The sequence below is a fragment of the Oncorhynchus gorbuscha genome, unplaced genomic scaffold (genome assembly GCF_021184085.1).
Source record: "Oncorhynchus gorbuscha isolate QuinsamMale2020 ecotype Even-year unplaced genomic scaffold, OgorEven_v1.0 Un_scaffold_1270, whole genome shotgun sequence".
Lineage (NCBI taxonomy): Eukaryota > Metazoa > Chordata > Actinopteri > Salmoniformes > Salmonidae > Oncorhynchus > Oncorhynchus gorbuscha.
This window is the reverse complement of record NW_025746095.1, coordinates 97,178-117,500: the sequence shown is the minus strand read 5'-3', so window position 1 is coordinate 117,500 and position 20,323 is coordinate 97,178. Positions and strand designations below refer to the sequence as shown.

Sequence of the window (20,323 nt, the reverse complement as noted above, 5' to 3'; positions counted from 1 at the left end):
TGTACTGCTGTCTACTACACCCTGATACACACACAGACACACACCACACACACAAACAGCAGGGAAAGTTTTTTTTGACCACAACACACTAAAACACAAACCCAAATAGCACAGTCAGGACAGACAGGTTACCAGGGAAGCTGAGAAGATGTGGTGGCGTCCCTGTGTAACTTCAGCTAGTCTCTTTACAGTTGTCTGTTTGAGGCAGAGACACAGTGAATCATTGACCAAACTTTTCACAGGTTAGAAAGTTTAGTAAATCTGTCCCTCTATTAATAAAAACATATGATTGTTGGTGACCTGAAGGTCCAGCAGTTTGACTCACAATGGTCAGAGGGCTAATGCTACAGTAGGACACCACATGGATCAACAACGTCCTTCCCAAAATGCTTTGTCCTACATAATCAAAGAGGGCATCTGCGGTCTGGTCAGGGCTAGAGAGAGGAAAGGAGAGAAGTCAGAGGAGGAGGTACTATCATCAAACACAGGGGACTTGTTACTTGTTATGTGGAAGAATAACCCTGCTTTCTGATCGGTCTCTTTATAATGACATTGTCATAACCCCACTCTCCGATTGGTCACTTCAAAAAGGCATAGTCATAAGCCCGCTATCTGATTGGTACTTTCATCATAAGATCGTCATAACACTGCCCTCTGATTTGTCCCTTAAAAATGACATGATAATAATAAATACAACCCAATGTGTAGATAGTGTACAACCCAATGTAGTTATTGCTGTACTTTCATCATCAGTCCCACTACATCACTGTCCTGTTGAAGTTGATTCACCTGGAGCCCAGGACGATGACCAAGGAGTCAAGCTGAGTGCAGTCCAGGCCAAGGCCTCTCTTCAGGGCCTGGAGGAGGTTACATCCCCCCCTGGCTCCCAGCTCATCCACCCAGCCACAAGCCTCCTGCAGTCTGGAGAGAGAGAACAGGCCACAGAGACACAATCTACTGTAGAAGGCAGCCTAAACAGATCCACTGACAACGAGTCAGCCTACAGAAACTAGCAGTTTAGGTCTAGTTCAAGTTCATGTTCAATTACACCCACACAGCAGTTAATACCAACTGAAATGCATGAGCACACAAATGGTATGGCTCTCTCTAAAACATATTGATAAATGGATAAAAGGATGGAAAGACATATACTTGAAGTCAGAAGTTTACATACACTTAGGTTGGGGTCATTAAAACTTGTTTTTCAACCACTCCACAAATGTAGTGTTAACAAACTATAATATTGGCAAGTCGGTTAGGACATCTACTTTGTGCCTGACACAAGTCATTTTTTCAACAATTGTTTACAGACAGATTATTTAACTTATAATTTACTGTATCACAATTCCAGTGGGTCAGAAGTTTACATACACTAAGTCGACTGTGCCATTAAACAGCTTGGTGTAATGATCTTCGTCTGTTGTTTGTAGAAAGTCAGACCGAAATGCAGCGTGTAGGTTACTCATGACTTTTAATGAAGCTAATACGGTACATGAAATAACGGAAGAAGAAAACAACAAACGAATGAAACTAATTACATTTACATTTACATTTAAGTCATTTAGCAGACGCTCTTATCCAGAGCGACTTACAAATTGGTGCATTCACCTTATGAGATCCAGTGGAACAGTCACTTTACAATAGTGCATCTAAATCTTAAAGGGGGGGGGATACTTATCCTATCCTAGGTATTCCTTAAAGAGGTGGGGTTTCAGGTGTCTCCGGAAGGTGGTGATTGACTCCGCTGTCCTGGCGTCGTGAGGGAGTTTGTTCCACCATTGGGGGGCCAGAGCAGCGAACAGCTTTGACTGGGCTGAGCGGGAGCTGTACTTCCTCAGTGGTAGGGAGGCGAGCAGGCCAGAGGTGGATGAACGCAGTGCCCTTGTTTGGGTGTAGGGCCTGATCAGAGCCTGGAGGTACTGAGGTGCCGTTCCCCTCACAGCTCCGTAGGCAAGCACCATGGTCTTGTAGCGGATGCGAGCTTCAACTGGAAGCCAGTGGAGAGAACGGAGGAGCGGGGTGACGTGAGAGAACTTGGGAAGGTTGAACACCAGACGGGCTGCGGCGTTCTGGATGAGTTGAAGGGGTTTAATGGCACAGGCAGGGAGCCCAGCCAACAGCGAGTTGCAGTAATCCAGACGGGAGATGACAAGTGCCTGGATTAGGACCTGCGCCGCTTCCTGTGTGAGGCAGGGTCGTACTCTGCGGATGTTGTAGAGCATGAACCTACAGGAACGGGCCACCGCCTTGATGTTGGTTGAGAACGACAGGGTGTTGTCCAGGATCACACCAAGGTTCTTAGCGCTCTGGGAGGAGGACACAATGGAGTTGTCAACCGTGATGGCGAGATCATGGAACGGGCAGTCCTTCCCCGGGAGGAAGAGCAGCTCCGTCTTGCCGAGGTTCAGCTTGAGGTGGTGATCCGTCATCTACACTGATATGTCTGCCAGACATGCAGAGATGCGATTCGCCACCTGGTCAGTGGCCTATCTGGTGACTAACACTAAGACAGGTACAATCACCCACGAAATACAACGCACACACAGGCTACCTAAATACGGTTCCCAATCCGAGACAACTAGAATCAGCTGACTCCAATTAGGAATCGCCTCAGGCAGCCAAGCCTAACTAGACACACCCCTAATAAATACACACTCCTAATTAATGCAAACCCCAATACGAAATGTTCTAAATTGAGCAGCTGCTGAAAAATGAGCTCCTGTATTTATTGAGATTTAAATGTTTTTTTAGAGTGAAGTACATCGAAAAAATCAAGAGAAAACTGCAAGACTCAATAGAAGACAAAACAAGGAACAAACTAAACAAGACAGGCTTTTGAAAAATTAACTATTTTTTTCATAAAATTGTACAGTTATCTTAGCTAGGTGAATTGCTAGCAGAATTGTTTACTTGTTGCTAAGCAGTTGCTAGGGACTCTCCTGGAAGAAGCTAGCTAGCTTACAAAGAATAACAACAAAAAATATCTAGTTAACAGAAGAAAGGAAGACAAAATAAGGACAAAAGAAGGACAGAAGAAAAAGGAAAAGAAAGAGGACAACAAAGTGAAACAGTCAGCACTTCTATTGCAACTTCGTATTTCGTCGTCCTAACGTAGTCTACACTGCTATCTGCCCAGCAGCTAGCCAGCTAGCAAACGTCCACCGTCTACCGAATAGCAGCACTGTAGAAACTATTACACTCAACTGAACGACTTGATTAGTGTAGTGTTAGCTAGCTACATAGTTGTCTTTGCTGTCTTCGTATCCAAGATAATTGTGTAGTTTAGAGCGTGTAGTCTTAGAGTGATTATCTTAATTTACCGAGGTTAGCTAGCCAGCTATTTGTCGTCCTTAACGTAGGAGACACTGCTAGCTAGCCAACAGCTAGCCAACGTCTACTGAATAGAACTTCCGCACTCAACAACCCGGTCGCATTCCGCTTCGCTCCACAGGTAGTATCACATTTTTCATTTCATTTCATTACAGCACAACGGTTTGATTTGTTTGATCGTAGCTAGCTACATAGCTAGCTACATAGCCGTCTGTGTATCAAAGATAATTGTGTAGTCTAGAGCGATTTTCTAGGTTAGCTAGCCAGCTATTGTCGTTCTTTTAACGCAACGTAACGTAATCAACACTGCTAGCTAGCCAGCTAGCCCCCGAATAGCAGCACTGTAGAAACTACTACACTCAACGGAACGACTTGATTAGTGTAGTGTCAACAACGCAGCCACTGTCAGCTAGCCTACAAAGTCAACAACGCAGCCACTGCCAGCTAGCCTACTTCAGCAGTACTGTATCATTTTTAATAATTTTAGTCAATAAGATTCTTGCTACGTAAGCTTAACTTTCTGAACATTCGAGACGTGTAGTCCACTTGTCATTCCAATCTCCTTGCATTAGCGTAGCCTCTTCTGTAGCCTGTCAACTATGTGTCTGTCTATCCCTGTTCTCTCCTCTCTGCACAGACCATACAAACGCTCCACACCGCGTGGCCGCTGCCACCCTAATCTGGTGGTCCCAGCGCGCACGACCCACGTGGAGTTCCAGGTCTCCGGTAGCCTCTGGAACTGCCGATCTGCAGCCAACAAGGCAGAGTTCATCTCAGCCTATGCCTCCCTCCAGTCCCTCGACTTCTTGGCACTGACAGAAACATGGATCACCACAGATAACACTGCTACTCCTACTGCTCTCTCTTCGTCCGCCCACGTGTTCTCGCACACCCCGAGAGCTTCTGGTCAGCGGGGTGGTGGCATAGGGATCCTTATCTCTCCCATGTGGTCATTCTCTCTTTCTCCCCTTACCCATCTGTCTATCGCCTCCTTTGAATTTCATGCTGTCACAGTTACCAGCCCTTTCAAGCTTAACATCCTTATCATTTATCGCCCTCCAGGTCCCCTCGGAGAGTTCATCAATGAGCTTGATGCCTTGATAAGCTCCTTTCCTGAGGACGGCTCACCTCTCACAGTTCTGGGCGACTTTAACCTCCCCACGTCTACCTTTGACTCATTCCTCTCTGCCTCCTTCTTTCCACTCCTCTCCTCTTTTGACCTCACCCTCTCACCTTCCCCCCTACTCACAAGGCAGGCAATACGCTCGACCTCATCTTTACTAGATGCTGTTCTTCCACTAACCTCATTGCAACTCCCCTCCAAGTCTCCGACCACTACCTTGTATCCTTTTCCCTCTCGCTCTCATCCAACACTTCCCACACTGCCCCTACTCGGATGGTATCGCGCCGTCCCAACCTTCGCTCTCTCTCCCCCGCTACTCTCTCCTCTTCCATCCTATCATCTCTTCCCTCTGCTCAAACCTTCTTCAACCTATCTCCTGATTCTGCCTCCTCAACCCTCCTCTCCTCCCTTTCTGCATCCTTTGACTCTCTATGTCCCCTATCTTCCAGGCCGGCTCGGTCCTCCCCTCCCGCTCCGTGGCTTGACGACTCAATGCGAGCTCACAGAACAGGGCTCCGGAAGGCCGAGCGGAAATGGAGGAAAACTCGCCTCCCTGCGGACCTGGCATCCTTTCACTCCCTCCTCTCTACATTTTCCTCCTCTGTCTCTGCTGCTAAAGCCACTTTCTACCACTCTAAATTCCAAGCATCTGCCTCTAACCCTAGGAAGCTCTTTGCCACATTCTCCTCCCTCCTGAATCCTCCTCCCCCTCCCCCCTCCTCCCCCTCTCTGCAGATGACTTCGTCAACCATTTTGAAAAGAAGATCGACGACATCCGATCCTCGTTTGCTAAGTCAAACAACACCGCTGGTTCTGCTCACACTGCCCTACCCTGTGCTCTGACCTCTTTCTCCCCTCTCTCTCCAGATGAAATCTCGCGTCTTGTGACGGCCGGCCGCCCAACAACCTGCCCGCTCGACCCTATCCCCTCCTCTCTTCTCCAGACCATTTCCGGAGACCTTCTCCCTTACCTCACCTCGCTCATCAACTTATCCCTGACCGCTGGCTACGTCCCTTCCGTCTTCAAGAGAGCGAGAGTTGCACCCCTTCTGAAAAAACCTACACTCGATCCCTCCGATGTCAACAACTACAGACCAGTATCCCTTCTTTCTTTTCTCTCCAAAACTCTTGAACGTGCCGTCCTTGGTCAGCTCTCCCGCTATCTCTCTCAGAATGACCTTCTTGATCCAAATCAGTCAGGTTTCAAGACTAGTCATTCAACTGAGACTGCTCTTCTCTGTATCACGGAGGCGCTCCGCACCGCTAAAGCTAACTCTCTCTCCTCTGCTCTCATCCTTCTAGACCTATCGGCTGCCTTCGATACTGTGAACCATCAGATCCTCCTCTCCACCCTCTCCGAGTTGGGCATCTCCGGCGCGGCCCACGCTTGGATTGCGTCCTACCTGACAGGTCGCTCCTACCAGGTGGCGTGGCGAGAATCTGTCTCCTCACCACGCGCTCTCACCACTGGTGTCCCCCAGGGCTCTGTTCTAGGCCCTCTCCTATTCTCGCTATACACCAAGTCACTTGGCTCTGTCATAACCTCACATGGTCTCTCCTATCATTGCTATGCAGACGACACACAATTAATCTTCTCCTTTCCCCCTTCTGATGACCAGGTGGCGAATCGCATCTCTGCATGTCTGGCAGACATATCAGTGTGGATGACGGATCACCACCTCAAGCTGAACTTCGGCAAGACGGAGCTGCTCTTCCTCCCGGGGAAGGACTGCCCGTTCCATGATCTCGCCATCACGGTTGACAACTCCATTGTGTCCTCCTCCCAGAGCGCTAAGAACCTTGGCGTGATCCTGGACAACAAACTGTCGTTCTCAACTAACATCAAGGCGGTGGCCCGTTCCTGTAGGTTCATGCTCTACAACATCCGCAGAGTACGACCCTGCCTCACACAGGAAGCGGCGCAGGTCCTAATCCAGGCACTTGTCATCTCCCGTCTGGATTACTGCAACTCGCTGTTGGCTGGGCTCCCTGCCTGTGCCATTAAACCCCTACAACTCATCCAGAACGCCGCAGCCCATCTAGTGTTCAACCTTCCCAAGTTCTCTCACGTCACCCCGCTCCTCCGCTCTCTCCACTGGCTTCCAGTTGAAGCTCGCATCCGCTACAAGACCATGGTGCTTGCCTACGGAGCTGTGAGGGGAACGGCACCTCAGTACCTCCAGGCTCTGATCAGGCCCTACACCCAAATAAGGGCACTGCGTTCATCCACCTCTGGCCTGCTCGCCTCCCTACCACTGAGGAAGTACAGTTCCCGCTCAGCTCAGTCAAAACTGTTCGCTGCTCTGGCTCCCCAATGGTGGAACAAACTCCCTCACGACGCCAGGACAGCGGAGTCAATCACCACCTTCCGGAGACACCTGAAACCCCACCTCTTTAAGGAATACCTAGGATAGGATAAAGTAATCCTTCTCACCCCCCTTAAAATACTTAGATGCACTATTGTAAAGTGGTTGTTCCACTGGATGTCATAAGGTGAATGCACCAATTTGTAAGTCGCTCTGGATAAGAGCGTCTGCTAAATGACTTAAATGTAAATGTAAATGAAATACAACATATAAACCCATGTCACACCCTGGCCTACCCAAACATTTGAGGTTAAGGTTGTCTGGCCGATCTAGAAGATCTTGGTAGACTGGCACTTCTGGCGGATTCAGGCAGACTGGTGACGCTGGGCCGACAGGAGACTCCGGCAGCACAGGAGAGGAGAAAGGCTCTGGCTGAGCTGAACAGGCGGGAGACTCCAACAGTGCAGGAGAGGAGAAAAGCTCTGGCTGCGCTGAACAGGCGAGGCGCACTGGACGCGCTGGGCCGACTGGTAGCACTGGTGGCGCTGGACAGACAGGAGACTCCGGCAGCGCCGGAGAGGAGAAAGGCTCTGGCTGCGCTAAACAGGCTGGAGACTCCGATAGCACAGGAGGGGAGAAAAGCACTGGCTGTGCTGAACAGGCGATGCGCACTGGACGCGCTGGGCCGACTGGGAGCACTGGTGGCGCTGGACAGACAGGAGACTCCGGCAGCGCAGGAGAGGAGAAAAGCTCTGGCTGCGCTAAACAGGCGAGGCGCACTGGAGGCCTGGTGCGTGGTGCTGGAACTGGTGGTACTGGTGCGAGGACACGCACAGGAAGCCTGGTGCGGGGAGCTGCTACCGGAGGACTGGTGTGTAGAGGTGGCTCTGGATAGACCGGACCGTGCAGGCGCACTGGAGCTCTAGAGCACCGAGCCTGCCCAAGCTTACCTGGCTCGATGCCCACTCTAGCCCGGCCAATAGGAAGGGCTGGTATGTGTCGCAGCTGGCTCTGCACCCGCACTGGAAACACTGTGCGCTCCATAGCATAACACGGTGCCTGCCCGGTCTCTCTAGCCCAACGGTGAGCACAGGGAGTATGCGCAGGTTTCCTACCTGGCATAACTATTCTCCCTTTTAGCCCCCCCAATATTTTTTTTGGGGTGACTTTCCGGTTTCCAACCGCGTCGCCGTGCTGCCTCCTCATACATACGCCTCTCCGCTTTAGCTGCCTCTATTTCCTCCTTGGGACGGCGATATTCTCCCGGCTGCTCCCAGGGTCCTTGACCGTCTAATTCCTGCTCCCATGTCCAAATCTCCAAATGATGCATTCTCTCCCATTGCAACTGCTCTTCACGATTAACAGGGAGAGTAGGCTCAGGTCTGTTTCCTGACTCAGCCACTCTCTCTCTGCGCTTTCCCCTGTTACCTTCAGTCTTCGCTCTGTATAGCAATGCTTTCCTTCTCGATTCCATCCGTGTATAGCCCTCTTCGCATTGCTGTAGGGAATCCCAGGCGGGCTCTTGCACTCGCTCTGGGTCGGCTGCCCACCTGTCGATTTCTTCCCACGTCGTATAATCCCTGCTTCTGCCGTCCATATCGTCCTCCTTTAGCTCCTGCCAGTTCACACGCTGCTCGGTCTGTGAATCGTGGTGGGTGATTCTGTAATGATCTTCGTCTGTTGTTTGTAGAAAGTCAGACCGAAATGCAGCGTGTAGGTTACTCATGACTTTTAATGAAGCTAATACGGTACATGAAATAACGGAAGAAGAAAACAACAAACGAATGAAACTAATACAGCCTATCTGGTGACTAACACTAAGACAGGTACAATCACCCACGAAATACAACACGCACACAGGCTACCTAAATACGGTTCCCAATCCGAGACAACTAGAATCAGCTGACTCCAATTAGGAATCGCCTCAGGCAGCCAAGCCTAACTAGACACACCCCTAATAAATACACACTCCTAATTAATACAAACCCCAATACGAAATACAACATATAAACCCATGTCACACCCTGGCCTACCCAAACATATAACAAAAACACAAGATACAATGACCAAGGCGTGACACTTGGAAAATTCCAGAAAATGATGTCATGGCTTTAAAAGCTTCTGATAGGCGAAGACAATTGAAGGTGTACCTGTGAGTCAATTGGAGGTGTACCTGTGAGTCAATTGGAGGTGTACCTGTGAGTCAATTGGAGGTGTACCTGTGAGTCAATTGGAGGTGTACCTGTGAGTCAATTGGAGGTGTACCTGTGAGTCAATTGGAGGTGTACCTGTGAGTCAATTGGAGGTGTACCTGTGGATGTATATCAAGGCCTACCTTCAAACTCACTGCCTCTGCTTGACATCATGGGAAAATCAAGACATCAGCCAAAACTTTTGAAACAAAATTGTAGACCTCCACAAGTCTGGTTCAGCCTTGGGAGCAATTTCCAAACGCCTGAAGGTACCACGTTCATCTGTACAAACAATAGTACGCAAGTATAAACACCATGGGACCATGCAGCCGTCATACCGCTCAGGAAGGAGACGCATTCTGTCTCATAGAGATAAACGTACTTTGGTGTGAAAAGTGCAAATCAATCCCAGAACAACAGCAAATGACCTTCTGAAGTTGCTGGAGGAAACAGGTACAAACGTATCTATATCCACAGTAAAACGAGTCCTATATCGACATAACCTGAAAGGCCACTCAGCAAGGAGGAAGCCACTGCTCCAAAACCACCATAAAAAAGCCAGACTACGGTTTGCAACTGCACATGGAGACAAAGATTGTACTTTTTGGAGAAATGTCCTCTGGTCTGATGAAACAAAAATAGAACTGTTTGGCCTAATGACCATCATTTTATGTTTGGAGGAAAAAGGGGAGGCTTGCAAGCTGAAGAACATCATCCCAACCGTGAAGCACGGGGTGGCAGAATCATGTTGTGGGGGTGCTTTGATGCAGGAGGGACTGGTGCACTTCACAAAATAGATGTCATCACAAGGAAATAAAATTATGTGGATATATTGAAGCAACATCTCAAGAGATCAGTCAGGAAGTTAAAGCTTGGTCACAAATGGGTCTTCCAAACAGACAATGACCCCAAGCATACTTCAAAGTTGAATGGCTTAAAGACAACCAAGTCAAGGTATTAAAGTGGCCATCGCAAAGCCCTGACCTCAATCCTATAGAACATTTGTGGGCAGAACTGAAAAAGCTCTTGCGAGCAAGGAGGCCTGCAACCTGACTCAGTTACACCAGCTCTGTCAGGAGGAATGGGACAAAATTCACCCAACTTATTGTGGGAAGCTTTTGGAAGGATACCCGAAACGTTTGACCCAAGTTAAACCATTTAAAAGCAATGCTACCGAATACTAATTGAGTGTATGTAAACTTCTTTTTACTAGGACTAAATGTCAGAAATTGTGAAAAACTGAGTTTTAATGTATTTTGCTAAGGTGTATGTAAACTTCCGAATTCAACTGTATATACTTCCAACAATAAGAACAACAAAAACAAAATAGCTTTAAGTGTGTATCCGGACGTTTCACACAGAACTTGTATTTGATCTATTTGTATTCTAACCCAACACTGTAGCTCTATTCCCTCCTACAGTACTAGATCAACTGTATGTTGTTCTATTTCATCGAGGAAACATGAGTGTATTACTCTACCTGAAAATATGGGCGTCCCCCAAACTATTCACAGTTTATGTTTTCACAAACCAGTGTAGGAATGGACAGTTTTTAAAAAGCAGAGATACACTTAACTGTAGGAATTAGTGATGATCTATGAGGGTATTAAAAGATGGAACGCTTAACATTTATTTACACTAATAGATACTAAAATGTTCAGTATGAAAACACATTCTGTGTGTATTATTTGGCATTGGTGTTGAATACAGCCAGTCAGTTACCACAGAACAGTGCACAGTAGCTCTCAATGTCCCTTACTCTTCCCTCTGTGTTGTGTGTGTGTGTGTGTGTGTGTGTGTGTGTGTGTGTGTCTTCCTCTACTAACACAGGCACAAACTGTTCTCGCATGTACACACGCATTCCCAAATGACTCATCTAAAATAACACAAGAGCCATAAGAAGCATTTTAAAATAGACATTATACCCTAATGAAAATAAACGCAGGAGCGAGCTGAAATAAACAGTGGGCGCTGTGCTGGGTTAGGTCCGTGAGACTGCAGGGACACACACACAAAGGCCGTGAGACAGTCCAGCAGGCCTCTCCCCTCCAGCACCATGCTGTTACATCAACATCCAGAGTCCTCTGGTATCATCATGGAACTTGAGCTAAAGTGACTGGGCAGCTTTTTAAGGATACTATAGCAACATCTGAAAAATAATAGTATTTTATCCCACCAAAACACTTGAGGGATACATGTCAGTTATAATATCCTCTCAATGGTGAACAACTGGAATTCCTGAGTGGACTATTTTGTGGTTAAAAATAATATGCCTGTCACCCCTCTGGGTCAAAGGTGCAATCTGTAGTTTCCTTTCTGGTTAAAGAAAACTACTTGGCAGGCTGACGGGGTACCTAAATGTATAGCCACAGGAAGTAGTTTGGGGGAGGGTCTGGAAAAGCGTTTTGCCCACGCTGCAGACTGATATATTGGTCCGCTAATACAGGACTATTAAAGGCCCAGGGCACTACTTTTCTGATTTTTCTAAATTATATTTTTTCAACAACAAAAAATATTCACATTTTTCAGGGGGTTCTGCAGCACCCTCAGCACCTTACTTCCTGCGGCTATGCCTAAATGGTGTGTGTATGTGTGTGAGCATGGATTATTTCAGCATTTAGTCTGATGGCCACAGGGGACAAAAAGGTTATGGGATACACTTTTAAAGCACAATGTTATGACCTCGATGACCTCTCTTATGACTTCTCACCTGAAGGTGTCGACGTCTCTGGGGCCGTCCCAAAGGCTGCTGGTCTCAGTACCACAGGATATCAGGTACAGCTGACGCTTACAGCTGAGCTGCTCTTCTATCAGACACTGACAAACACACACACACAAACATACACACATAAACACACACACATCCAATGCTTGCTGAGAGTCAAAGCACATAGTAAATTAAGGAAATGATGAGGTGAAACAAGAGGTTTAAATGTCTATCTAGCTCGCCAGTAAATGAGAGGTGAAACCAGGGGTTTAAATATCTATTTATCTTACCAGTAAATGATGAGGTGAAACCAGGGGTTTAAATATCTATTTATCTTACCAGTAAATGAGAGGTGAAACCAGGGGTTTAAATATCTATTTATCTTACCAGTAAATGATGAGGTGAAACCAGGGGTTTAAATATCTATTTATCTTACCAGTAAATGAGAGGTGAAACCAGGGGTTTAAATATCTATTTATCTTACCAGTAAATGATGAGGTGAAACCAGGGGTTTAAATATCTATTTATCTTACCAGTAAATGAGAGGTGAAACCAGGGGTTTAAATATCTATTTATCTTACCAGTAAATGATGAGGTGAAACCAATGATGTATACAAACTCTGGATTGCTGATGCAATATATTGGCCATTGAGAGGCTTTGAAGCCACTGGTCGGCCATTTTAGCACTACTTTGTAGGAGCAGTCCTCCATAAGAATGAATGGAATTCTACAGTATTTCAATTAAATGTTTCAAGGGCAAAATTACATGTATTTAATAATGTTTAAATTGTAGTGAGGACACTAATATTTGTATTCTCTAAAGAAATACTTTAAGGTCATTTTTAAAATAATTTTTCCTTTGTATGTTTAGCTCACATGATATAATTTAAAAGCATGCATCAAAGTGTCTGTAATAGAATAAACATGTCAAAAACTAATCTAGACATGAATAATTGCATTTTATAGCTTCCAAAATATTTTTTTCAAGGGAGGAGGAGTACCAAGATGCTGCATGGTAGCTTTATTACACCAGTCCGTCAGTCATCCAGGGTTTATAAACATCGCTGGGCGAAACCAGGGGCCTAAATGTATATCTATCTCACCAGTAAATGATAAGGTGAAACCAGTGGTTTAAATGTCTATCTATTTTACCAGGAGGTTCCTCTGTAGATCTGGCAGTCTGTCCTTGGTGCAGTTAACATCTGAGGTGTCAACTATGACCCCTACTCTGGACCCCTTCACCAGCCCAAACACCTGCCACACACACAGGGGAATGGCACAGTTAAACTGTCACTCTGGACACTTTAGGTTGTATAGCAATAGTTATATAGTGTATATGATGATGATTTATAAGAAGATCTACTATGCCATGCCTTCATACTTCCTTGGTTCAGCCATCTTATTCTGCCATGGTACAGCTCAATGGCCCTGTAGAGTCCAAACAACACATTCATTATCACAAACAGTGGCAGTCACGGTTGCAGCTGTGTGTGTGTGGGTGACAGCACTTGTTTTGTGTGTGTGTGTGTGCTTGCATGCCAGTGTGTGTATGTGTGCCTGTGCGTGCGTGGCACCACATGCCAGTGTGTGTGTGTGTGTTTGTGTGTGTGTGAGTTTGCACACACGCATGTGTGTGTATATGTGTGTGTGTGTGTGTGTGTGTGTGTGTGTGTGTGTGTGTGTGTGTGTGTGTGTGTGTGTGTGTGTGTGTGTGTGTGTGTGTGTGTGTGTGTGTGTGTGTGTGTGTGTGTGTGTGTGTGTGTGTGTGCGTGTGCGTGTGTGCGTGTGTGCGTGTGTGTGTGTTAAGAGAGGAGTACTCACTGGTACAGCTGGAAGTCAAAGTGAATGAGTGCTGCAGCAGTGATCTCCAGCTGTCTGCTGTGGCCTCCGTCCTCCTCAGCACTGCCACCAACACAGAGAGGTCAGAGCAGGGGACAAGGGCAACTGCTATTAGGTCATAGTTCATACGTGGCCGTTCAGGCAGCCTTGCTCAGGCAATAACTGCCCAGATGGGATAAGTTGGATGCATAGGGCATTTGTAAAATGGAACCAGCTAGGCGTGCTAGGGACCTTGGCACGTATAACAAAGCGTCTCAGTGTAAAAGATTTAGTATCAGGTCCATGCTCTTTTTCATTATGATTTCAGTCAAAAACTGATCCTAGATCAGCAGTCCTACTCTGATACTCTTTGTGAATATGGGCCCAGATATGTAAAGCTGGCCCCTGTCACACACTTGCCTGATCTTGGTGGTCCCATGTGAGAGGAGTGTTGATAGGGAGAGGCTGGAGCTGTAGAGACTGTGGGTCAGGAGCCAATCAGAGGAGCTCTTCCACTCCGCAGCCTGACCCTGTGACCTCTGGGTTACAGAGTGGAGCACAGACAGTAAGGTAGAGGACAGATACACTCTGAGGCTCACAACTACAGACATAAAGTAAGCCTTAGTACTATATACTGTATATAGAAACATTTAGAGGGATACAGACTAAGACATAAGGTAGGCCTATTGCACAGACAGCATTACAGACAGACAGGGGCAATACGGACTAAAACACAGACAGCATTACAGACAGACAGTGGCAATACGGACTAAAACACAGACAGCATTACAGACAGACAGGGGCAATACGGACTAAAACACCGACAGCATTACAGACAGACAGGGGCAATACGGACTAAAACACAGACAGCATTACAGACAGACAGTGGCAATACGGACTAAAACACAGACAGCATTACAGACAGATAGGGGCAATACGGACTAAAACACAGACAGCATTACAGACAGACAGTGGCAATACGGACTAAAACACAGACAGCATTACAGACAGATAGGGGCAATACGGACTAAAACACAGACAGCATTACAGACAGACAGGGGCAATACGGACTAAAACACAGACAGCATTACAGACAGACAGTGGCAATACGGACTAAAACACAGACAGCATTACAGACAGACAGTGGCAATACGGACTAAAACACAGACAGCATTACAGACAGACAGGGGCAATACGGACTAAAACACCGACAGCATTACAGACAGATAGGGGCAATACGGACTAAAACACAGACAGCATTACAGACAGATAGGGGCAATACGGACTAAAACACAGACAGCATTACAGACAGACAGGGGCAATACGGACTAAAACACCGACAGCATTACAGACAGACAGGGGCAATACGGACTAAAACACAGACAGCATTACAGACAGACAGTGGCAATACGGACTAAAACACAGACAGCATTACAGACAGACAGTGGCAATACGGACTAAAACACAGACAGCATTACAGACAGATAGGGGCAATACGGACTAAAACACAGACAGCATTACAGACAGACAGGGGCAATACGGACTAAAACACAGACAGCATTACAGACAGACAGTGGCAATACGGACTAAAACACAGACAGCATTACAGACAGACAGGGGCAATACGGACTAAAACACAGACAGCATTACAGACAGACAGGGGCAATACGGACTAAAACACAGACAGACAGACATTACAGACAGACAGGGGCAATACGGACTAAAACACAGACAGCATTACAGACAGACAGGGGCAATACGGACTAAAACACAGACAGCATTACAGACAGACAGGGGCAATACGGACTAAAACACAGACAGCATTACAGAAAGGCAGGGGCAATACGGACTAAAACACAGACAGCATTACAGACAGACAGGGGCAATACGGACTAAAACACAGACAGCATTACAGACAGACAGGGGCAATACGGACTAAAACACAGACAGCATTACAGACAGACAGGGGCAATACGGACTAAAACACAGACAGCATTACAGACAGACAGGGGCAATACGGACTAAAACACAGACAGCATTACAGAAAGGCAGGGGCAATACGGACTAAAACACAGACAGCATTACAGACAGACAGGGGCAATACGGACTAAAACACAGACAGCATTACAGACAGACAGGGGCAATACGGACTAAAACACAGACAGCATTACAGACAGACAGGGGGACAAAACACAGACAGCATTACAGACAGACAGGGGCAATAAAAACACAGACAGCATTACAGACAGACAGGGGCAATACGGACTAAAACACAGACAGCATTACAGACAGACAGGGGCAATACGGACTAAAACACAGACAGCATTACAGAAAGGCAGGGGCAATACGGACTAAAACACAGACAGCATTACAGACAGACAGGGGCAATACGGACTAAAACACAGACAGCATTACAGACAGACAGGGGCAATACGGACTAAAACACAGACAGCATTACAGACAGACAGGGGCAATACGGACTAAAACACAGACAGCATTACAGACAGACAGGGGCAATACGGACTAAAACACAGACAGCATTACAGAAAGGCAGGGGCAATACGGACTAAAACACAGACAGCATTACAGACAGACAGGGGCAATACGGACTAAAACACAGACAGCATTACAGACAGACAGGGGCAATACGGACTAAAACACAGACAGCATTACAGACAGACAGGGGCAATACGGACTAAAACACAGACAGCATTACAGAAAGGCAGGGGCAATACGGACTAAAACACAGACAGCATTACAGACAGACAGGGGCAATACGGACTAAAACACAGACAGCATTACAGAAAGACAGGGGCAATACGGACTAAGACACAGACAGCGACGACACAGACAGTAATAACATGGAGAAAGAACTATAAAGACACAAACAAGATTTACCCCATTACACCGTGGATTCAGCATCTGAATGATTATACATTAGACACAAACAAACTACAAATCAATTCAATGCAATGCTTTCAAGGGAAGTCTAAACACTATTTATCCAGTGTTTGGAGATGGAGATAAAATGTATTTTTCAAGAGAGAACTTGACCAGCTCACCAGTAAGTCCTGTGTTTGGTTGACATGGGTGACCAGTAGACCATCGTCTCTGTGAGGGGCAGACAGAGACACATCTTCCCAGGGAGGGCAGTCATCTCTGAGGGAAGTACTGGCCGCTTCCATCACACCTGTTGTGAATGAACACCCAATAAAAACACACTATAACACCCAATAAAAACACAATATAAAACACACTGTATCTCCAACCTTCATTCAGAATGGCAATATTGTGCATCATGCAACCCTTGGTAACAGTGTGCAACCCATATGCAACACCTTTGGATAGGCCGGTGGATTATTAACATGGATAATTGGGCATCACCTCTGATCTAATGACAGACAACACAATATGACACTCTTGACATCTTCTAAAAGAGTTCCTCAAAGGCATCTGTAAGACCTGCCGAAGTACACTAACTAGCATCCTCTTTGCACACCCAGGCTGCATCACATCTGGCCGTGATTGGGAGTCCCATAGGACAGCGCACAGTTTGCCCAACGGTGTCCGTTTTTAGCCCGTGTAGGCCATCATTGTAGATAAGAATTTGTTCTTAACTGACTTGCCTAGTTAAATTTAAGTCAAAATAGTGCAGAACAATTGGAGACATCCAGTGTAGTTAGAAGAGTTCGTAGTGAGACACAGTTCAGACAGAGGCAGTAACCCTGTGAGCTCTGTGGCCACTGGGGAATAACAAAACAGCAGCACAGCACTGTCACAGACTGACTGGGGCTTCAGTGTAATCAATACCCATTGGTTCTGTTCATGAAGGATCTTAGCCATGCAGCCCTCTGTCAGACACCTGTCCACCAGAGGAGGTGGGAGGAGCTATAAAAGGATGGGCTCATTGTAATGACTGGAATGGAACAAATGGACCGGAAGAAGAAATACGGTTTCCATGTGTTCGATACTGTTCCATTAACTCCATTCCTGTTATTACAATGAGCCCATCCTCCTATAGCTCAGCCAACCAGCCTCCTCTGCTGTGCACAGACTTCCCAGGAGAGGATAAGAAGGGAGGGAGGGTAGGGCCTTCAGATATCTATCACCTGAAGCATGCGCACAACATACAAATACATGCACTAGACGCATGCATACCTGCCAATAGTGCTGAGCGATTAACCATTTTTTAAAACGTTTTTTAAACAACTAATTGACCGACATAAATGATTTGAATTCAATTTTGTTCTTTTTTTCTGTGAGCTCAATGAGTTTTTCCAGAGATAAATCAAATCCAGTCTGAACTGTGCGATGTAGTAGTAGTTTCCAACAGGCCAATATTCCAAATAGTTTAACCCATAAAATGTGGTAATTAACTACAATGCCTTATTTACATCGAAGAACTACTAAAATAGAGATTTTGTCAGACAGCAAAGGCAGCAGCTCTATAGAGATGATGATGACTTGGAATGAAATACTGAAGAAATTAAAGAAAACAAACGTAATATACACAAAAACTGAATTATGTTATTAAAGTTGAATAAATGATGGTTAATAAGTAATAAGCAGTAAAGGGCAGTCACTACCATAATGGATCTTTTATTCATTGTTTTATTCTGTTTTGTTACAGCATTCAACCCACATAATGCTAAATGGATTTAACGTTGAAAAAAAAAATCTAAACCGAAATCAAAACAGTGATTATTTTTTAGTAATCGAACCGAAACAGAACTGACCTCAAATAACACTAATCATAAAGCACTAATCCCTGAGCAGTACTTGACGATTTTGTGGATGTGTTTACATGGTTCTGCGCATGCTTCGGGTGATATAAATCTCAAGGCACTAGCAGCTCTTTGAAAAATGTATGTATACCGAACAAAAATATAAACGCAACATGTAAAGTGTTGGTCCCATGTTTCATGAGCTGAAATAAAAGATCCCAAAAATAGTCCAAATGCACAAAAAGCTTATTTCTCTAAAATGTTGTGCATTAATTTGTTTACATCCCTGTTAGTGAGCAATTCTTCTTTGCCAAGATAATCCATCCACCTGACAGATGTGGCCTATCAAGAAGCTGATTAAACAGTTGACAGTGCATGACAGAGCAAAAACCAAGCCATGAGGTGGAAGGAATTGTCGTAGAGCTCTGATACAGGATTGTGTCGAGGCACAGATCCGGGAAGGGTACCAAAACATGTCTGGAGCATTGAAGGTCCCCAAGAACACAGTGGCCTCCATCATTCTTAAATGGAAAAAGTTTGGAACCACCAACACTCTTTCTAGAGCTGGTTGCCTGGCCAAACTGAGCAATCGGGAGAGAAGGGCCTTGGTCAGGGAGGTGACCAAGGACCTGATGGTCACTCTGAAAGAGCTCCAGAGTTGCTCTGTGGAGATGGGAGGACCTTCCAGAAGGACAACCATCTCTGCAGCACTTCACCAATCAGGCGTTTATGGTAGAGTGGCCCGACAGAAGCCACTCCTCAGTAAACAGCCTGCTTGGAGTTTGCCAAAAATACATCGTTTTTGATTTGTCATTATTGGGTATTGTGTGTAGATTGATGAAGGGAAAAATATATACATTTTAGAATAAGGCTGTAAAGTAACAAAATGTGGGAAAAGTTATGGGGAATACTTCCAGAGCGCACTGTATTTTGGGGGGTATATTGTCTCACATTCCTACCGCCAAAAACGACCAACTGCAAAAGACAACCGGTAAAGTATTGTACGTTAAAATGTAACGTTATTAAACATTCTGGCTTGTAGATGTGAGCGGAAACTTTGGTGTAAATTCTCATGTATGCCCAACTTCGGGTTTCCAGGCAAATCATTATCATATTCCCAGGATGGCCCTTTTTTAACCACATTGGTTTAAGGCATCATATTCTTAGACTACTCCTTATTTCAAGAAAAATACTATAGAGTTTTTGAAAACATGCAATTAAATTAGATCATAGCTGAATTAGATAGGTTGCAGCAGAGTTTCAGAATCTTGTCATTTGTAAATTGATACAATTTCACCGGCGCGTTCTACCTTTGCTTGCAGGGTGGACAATCAGAGCGTCTTTCTCAAGACATTCTGAAGACGTAAAACATGGATGTGTCCGACAGGTGCCTCGCGACAGTTTATGCAATCATCGGTTTTGTCTCAAAGCTTCTTAAATTGTATATAAAGTTGTACAGATATATTGAGGGTGCTTCGCTGAGAGTTTTCGTGTGGAAAGTCGAGGCTGAGACAGTCGTAACCGACCCTCTTCAATGTTTCTCATCTCCAAGGTGACCGACAATTTCCGATCTGTGCACGTGAGTGCGCATTTTGAAAGAGAGCGCATAAATACGTAGAGGCAGGTAAAGGCATGGAACATAAAATACCTGTAACTGCATTGAAAAGAAAATGTTATATAGATTTAACATCTGAATCAAAACCGTTAATATTTTACCTGTAGGGTAGGCCTAGGCAGGCCTAATAATACTGTTCTCAGCCTGGTCTCATAGACTAGACGTAAAATAGTAAATATCAATTCGGGACACCAGCATAGTATGATATGTTACGTTTAGTAGTGTTGATAAGAGAAATGGTTTCTTAAGGCAAAAACAAAAGTAGGATGGTTAGTCAGGGTGGGTGTATAACTCGAACCTCTAACAACCCAAAGATTGCAAGTTCGAATCTCATCAGGAGAACTTTAGCATTTGAGGTATTTAGCAACTTTTCAACTTCTTACTACTTTTTGCTTCTTTGTAACTACTTAGCATGTTAGCTAACCCTTCCTCTAACCTTAACCTTTTTAGCTAAACCTAACCTTAATTAACCCTTTAACCTAACTTCTAAACTTAACCCTAACCCCCA

General features: G+C 45.6%; 1 protein-coding gene across 1 annotated transcript in view; it reads right to left on the bottom strand.

The window, feature by feature from the left end:
* vwa3a (von Willebrand factor A domain containing 3A) overlaps positions 1–19,735 on the bottom strand; it is a 45,403-nt gene extending 25,668 nt beyond the window's left edge. The window contains exons 1-12 of the mRNA XM_046337081.1: positions 19,511–19,735; positions 16,539–16,666; positions 16,375–16,398; positions 13,897–14,015; positions 13,480–13,560; positions 13,032–13,086; positions 12,811–12,912; positions 11,662–11,768; positions 790–921; positions 326–434; positions 133–195; positions 1–21 (exon numbers count right to left, since the gene is read on the bottom strand). The exon at positions 1–21 is cut by the window's left edge and continues 114 nt beyond it. Of these exons, the coding sequence (XP_046193037.1) occupies positions 1–21; positions 133–195; positions 326–434; positions 790–921; positions 11,662–11,768; positions 12,811–12,912; positions 13,032–13,086; positions 13,480–13,560; positions 13,897–14,015; positions 16,375–16,398; positions 16,539–16,661 (936 nt within the window). The 5' untranslated portion in view covers positions 16,662–16,666; positions 19,511–19,735. The remainder of the gene's footprint in view (positions 22–132; positions 196–325; positions 435–789; positions 922–11,661; positions 11,769–12,810; positions 12,913–13,031; positions 13,087–13,479; positions 13,561–13,896; positions 14,016–16,374; positions 16,399–16,538; positions 16,667–19,510) is intronic.
* Positions 19,736–20,323: the final 588 nt, after the last annotated feature.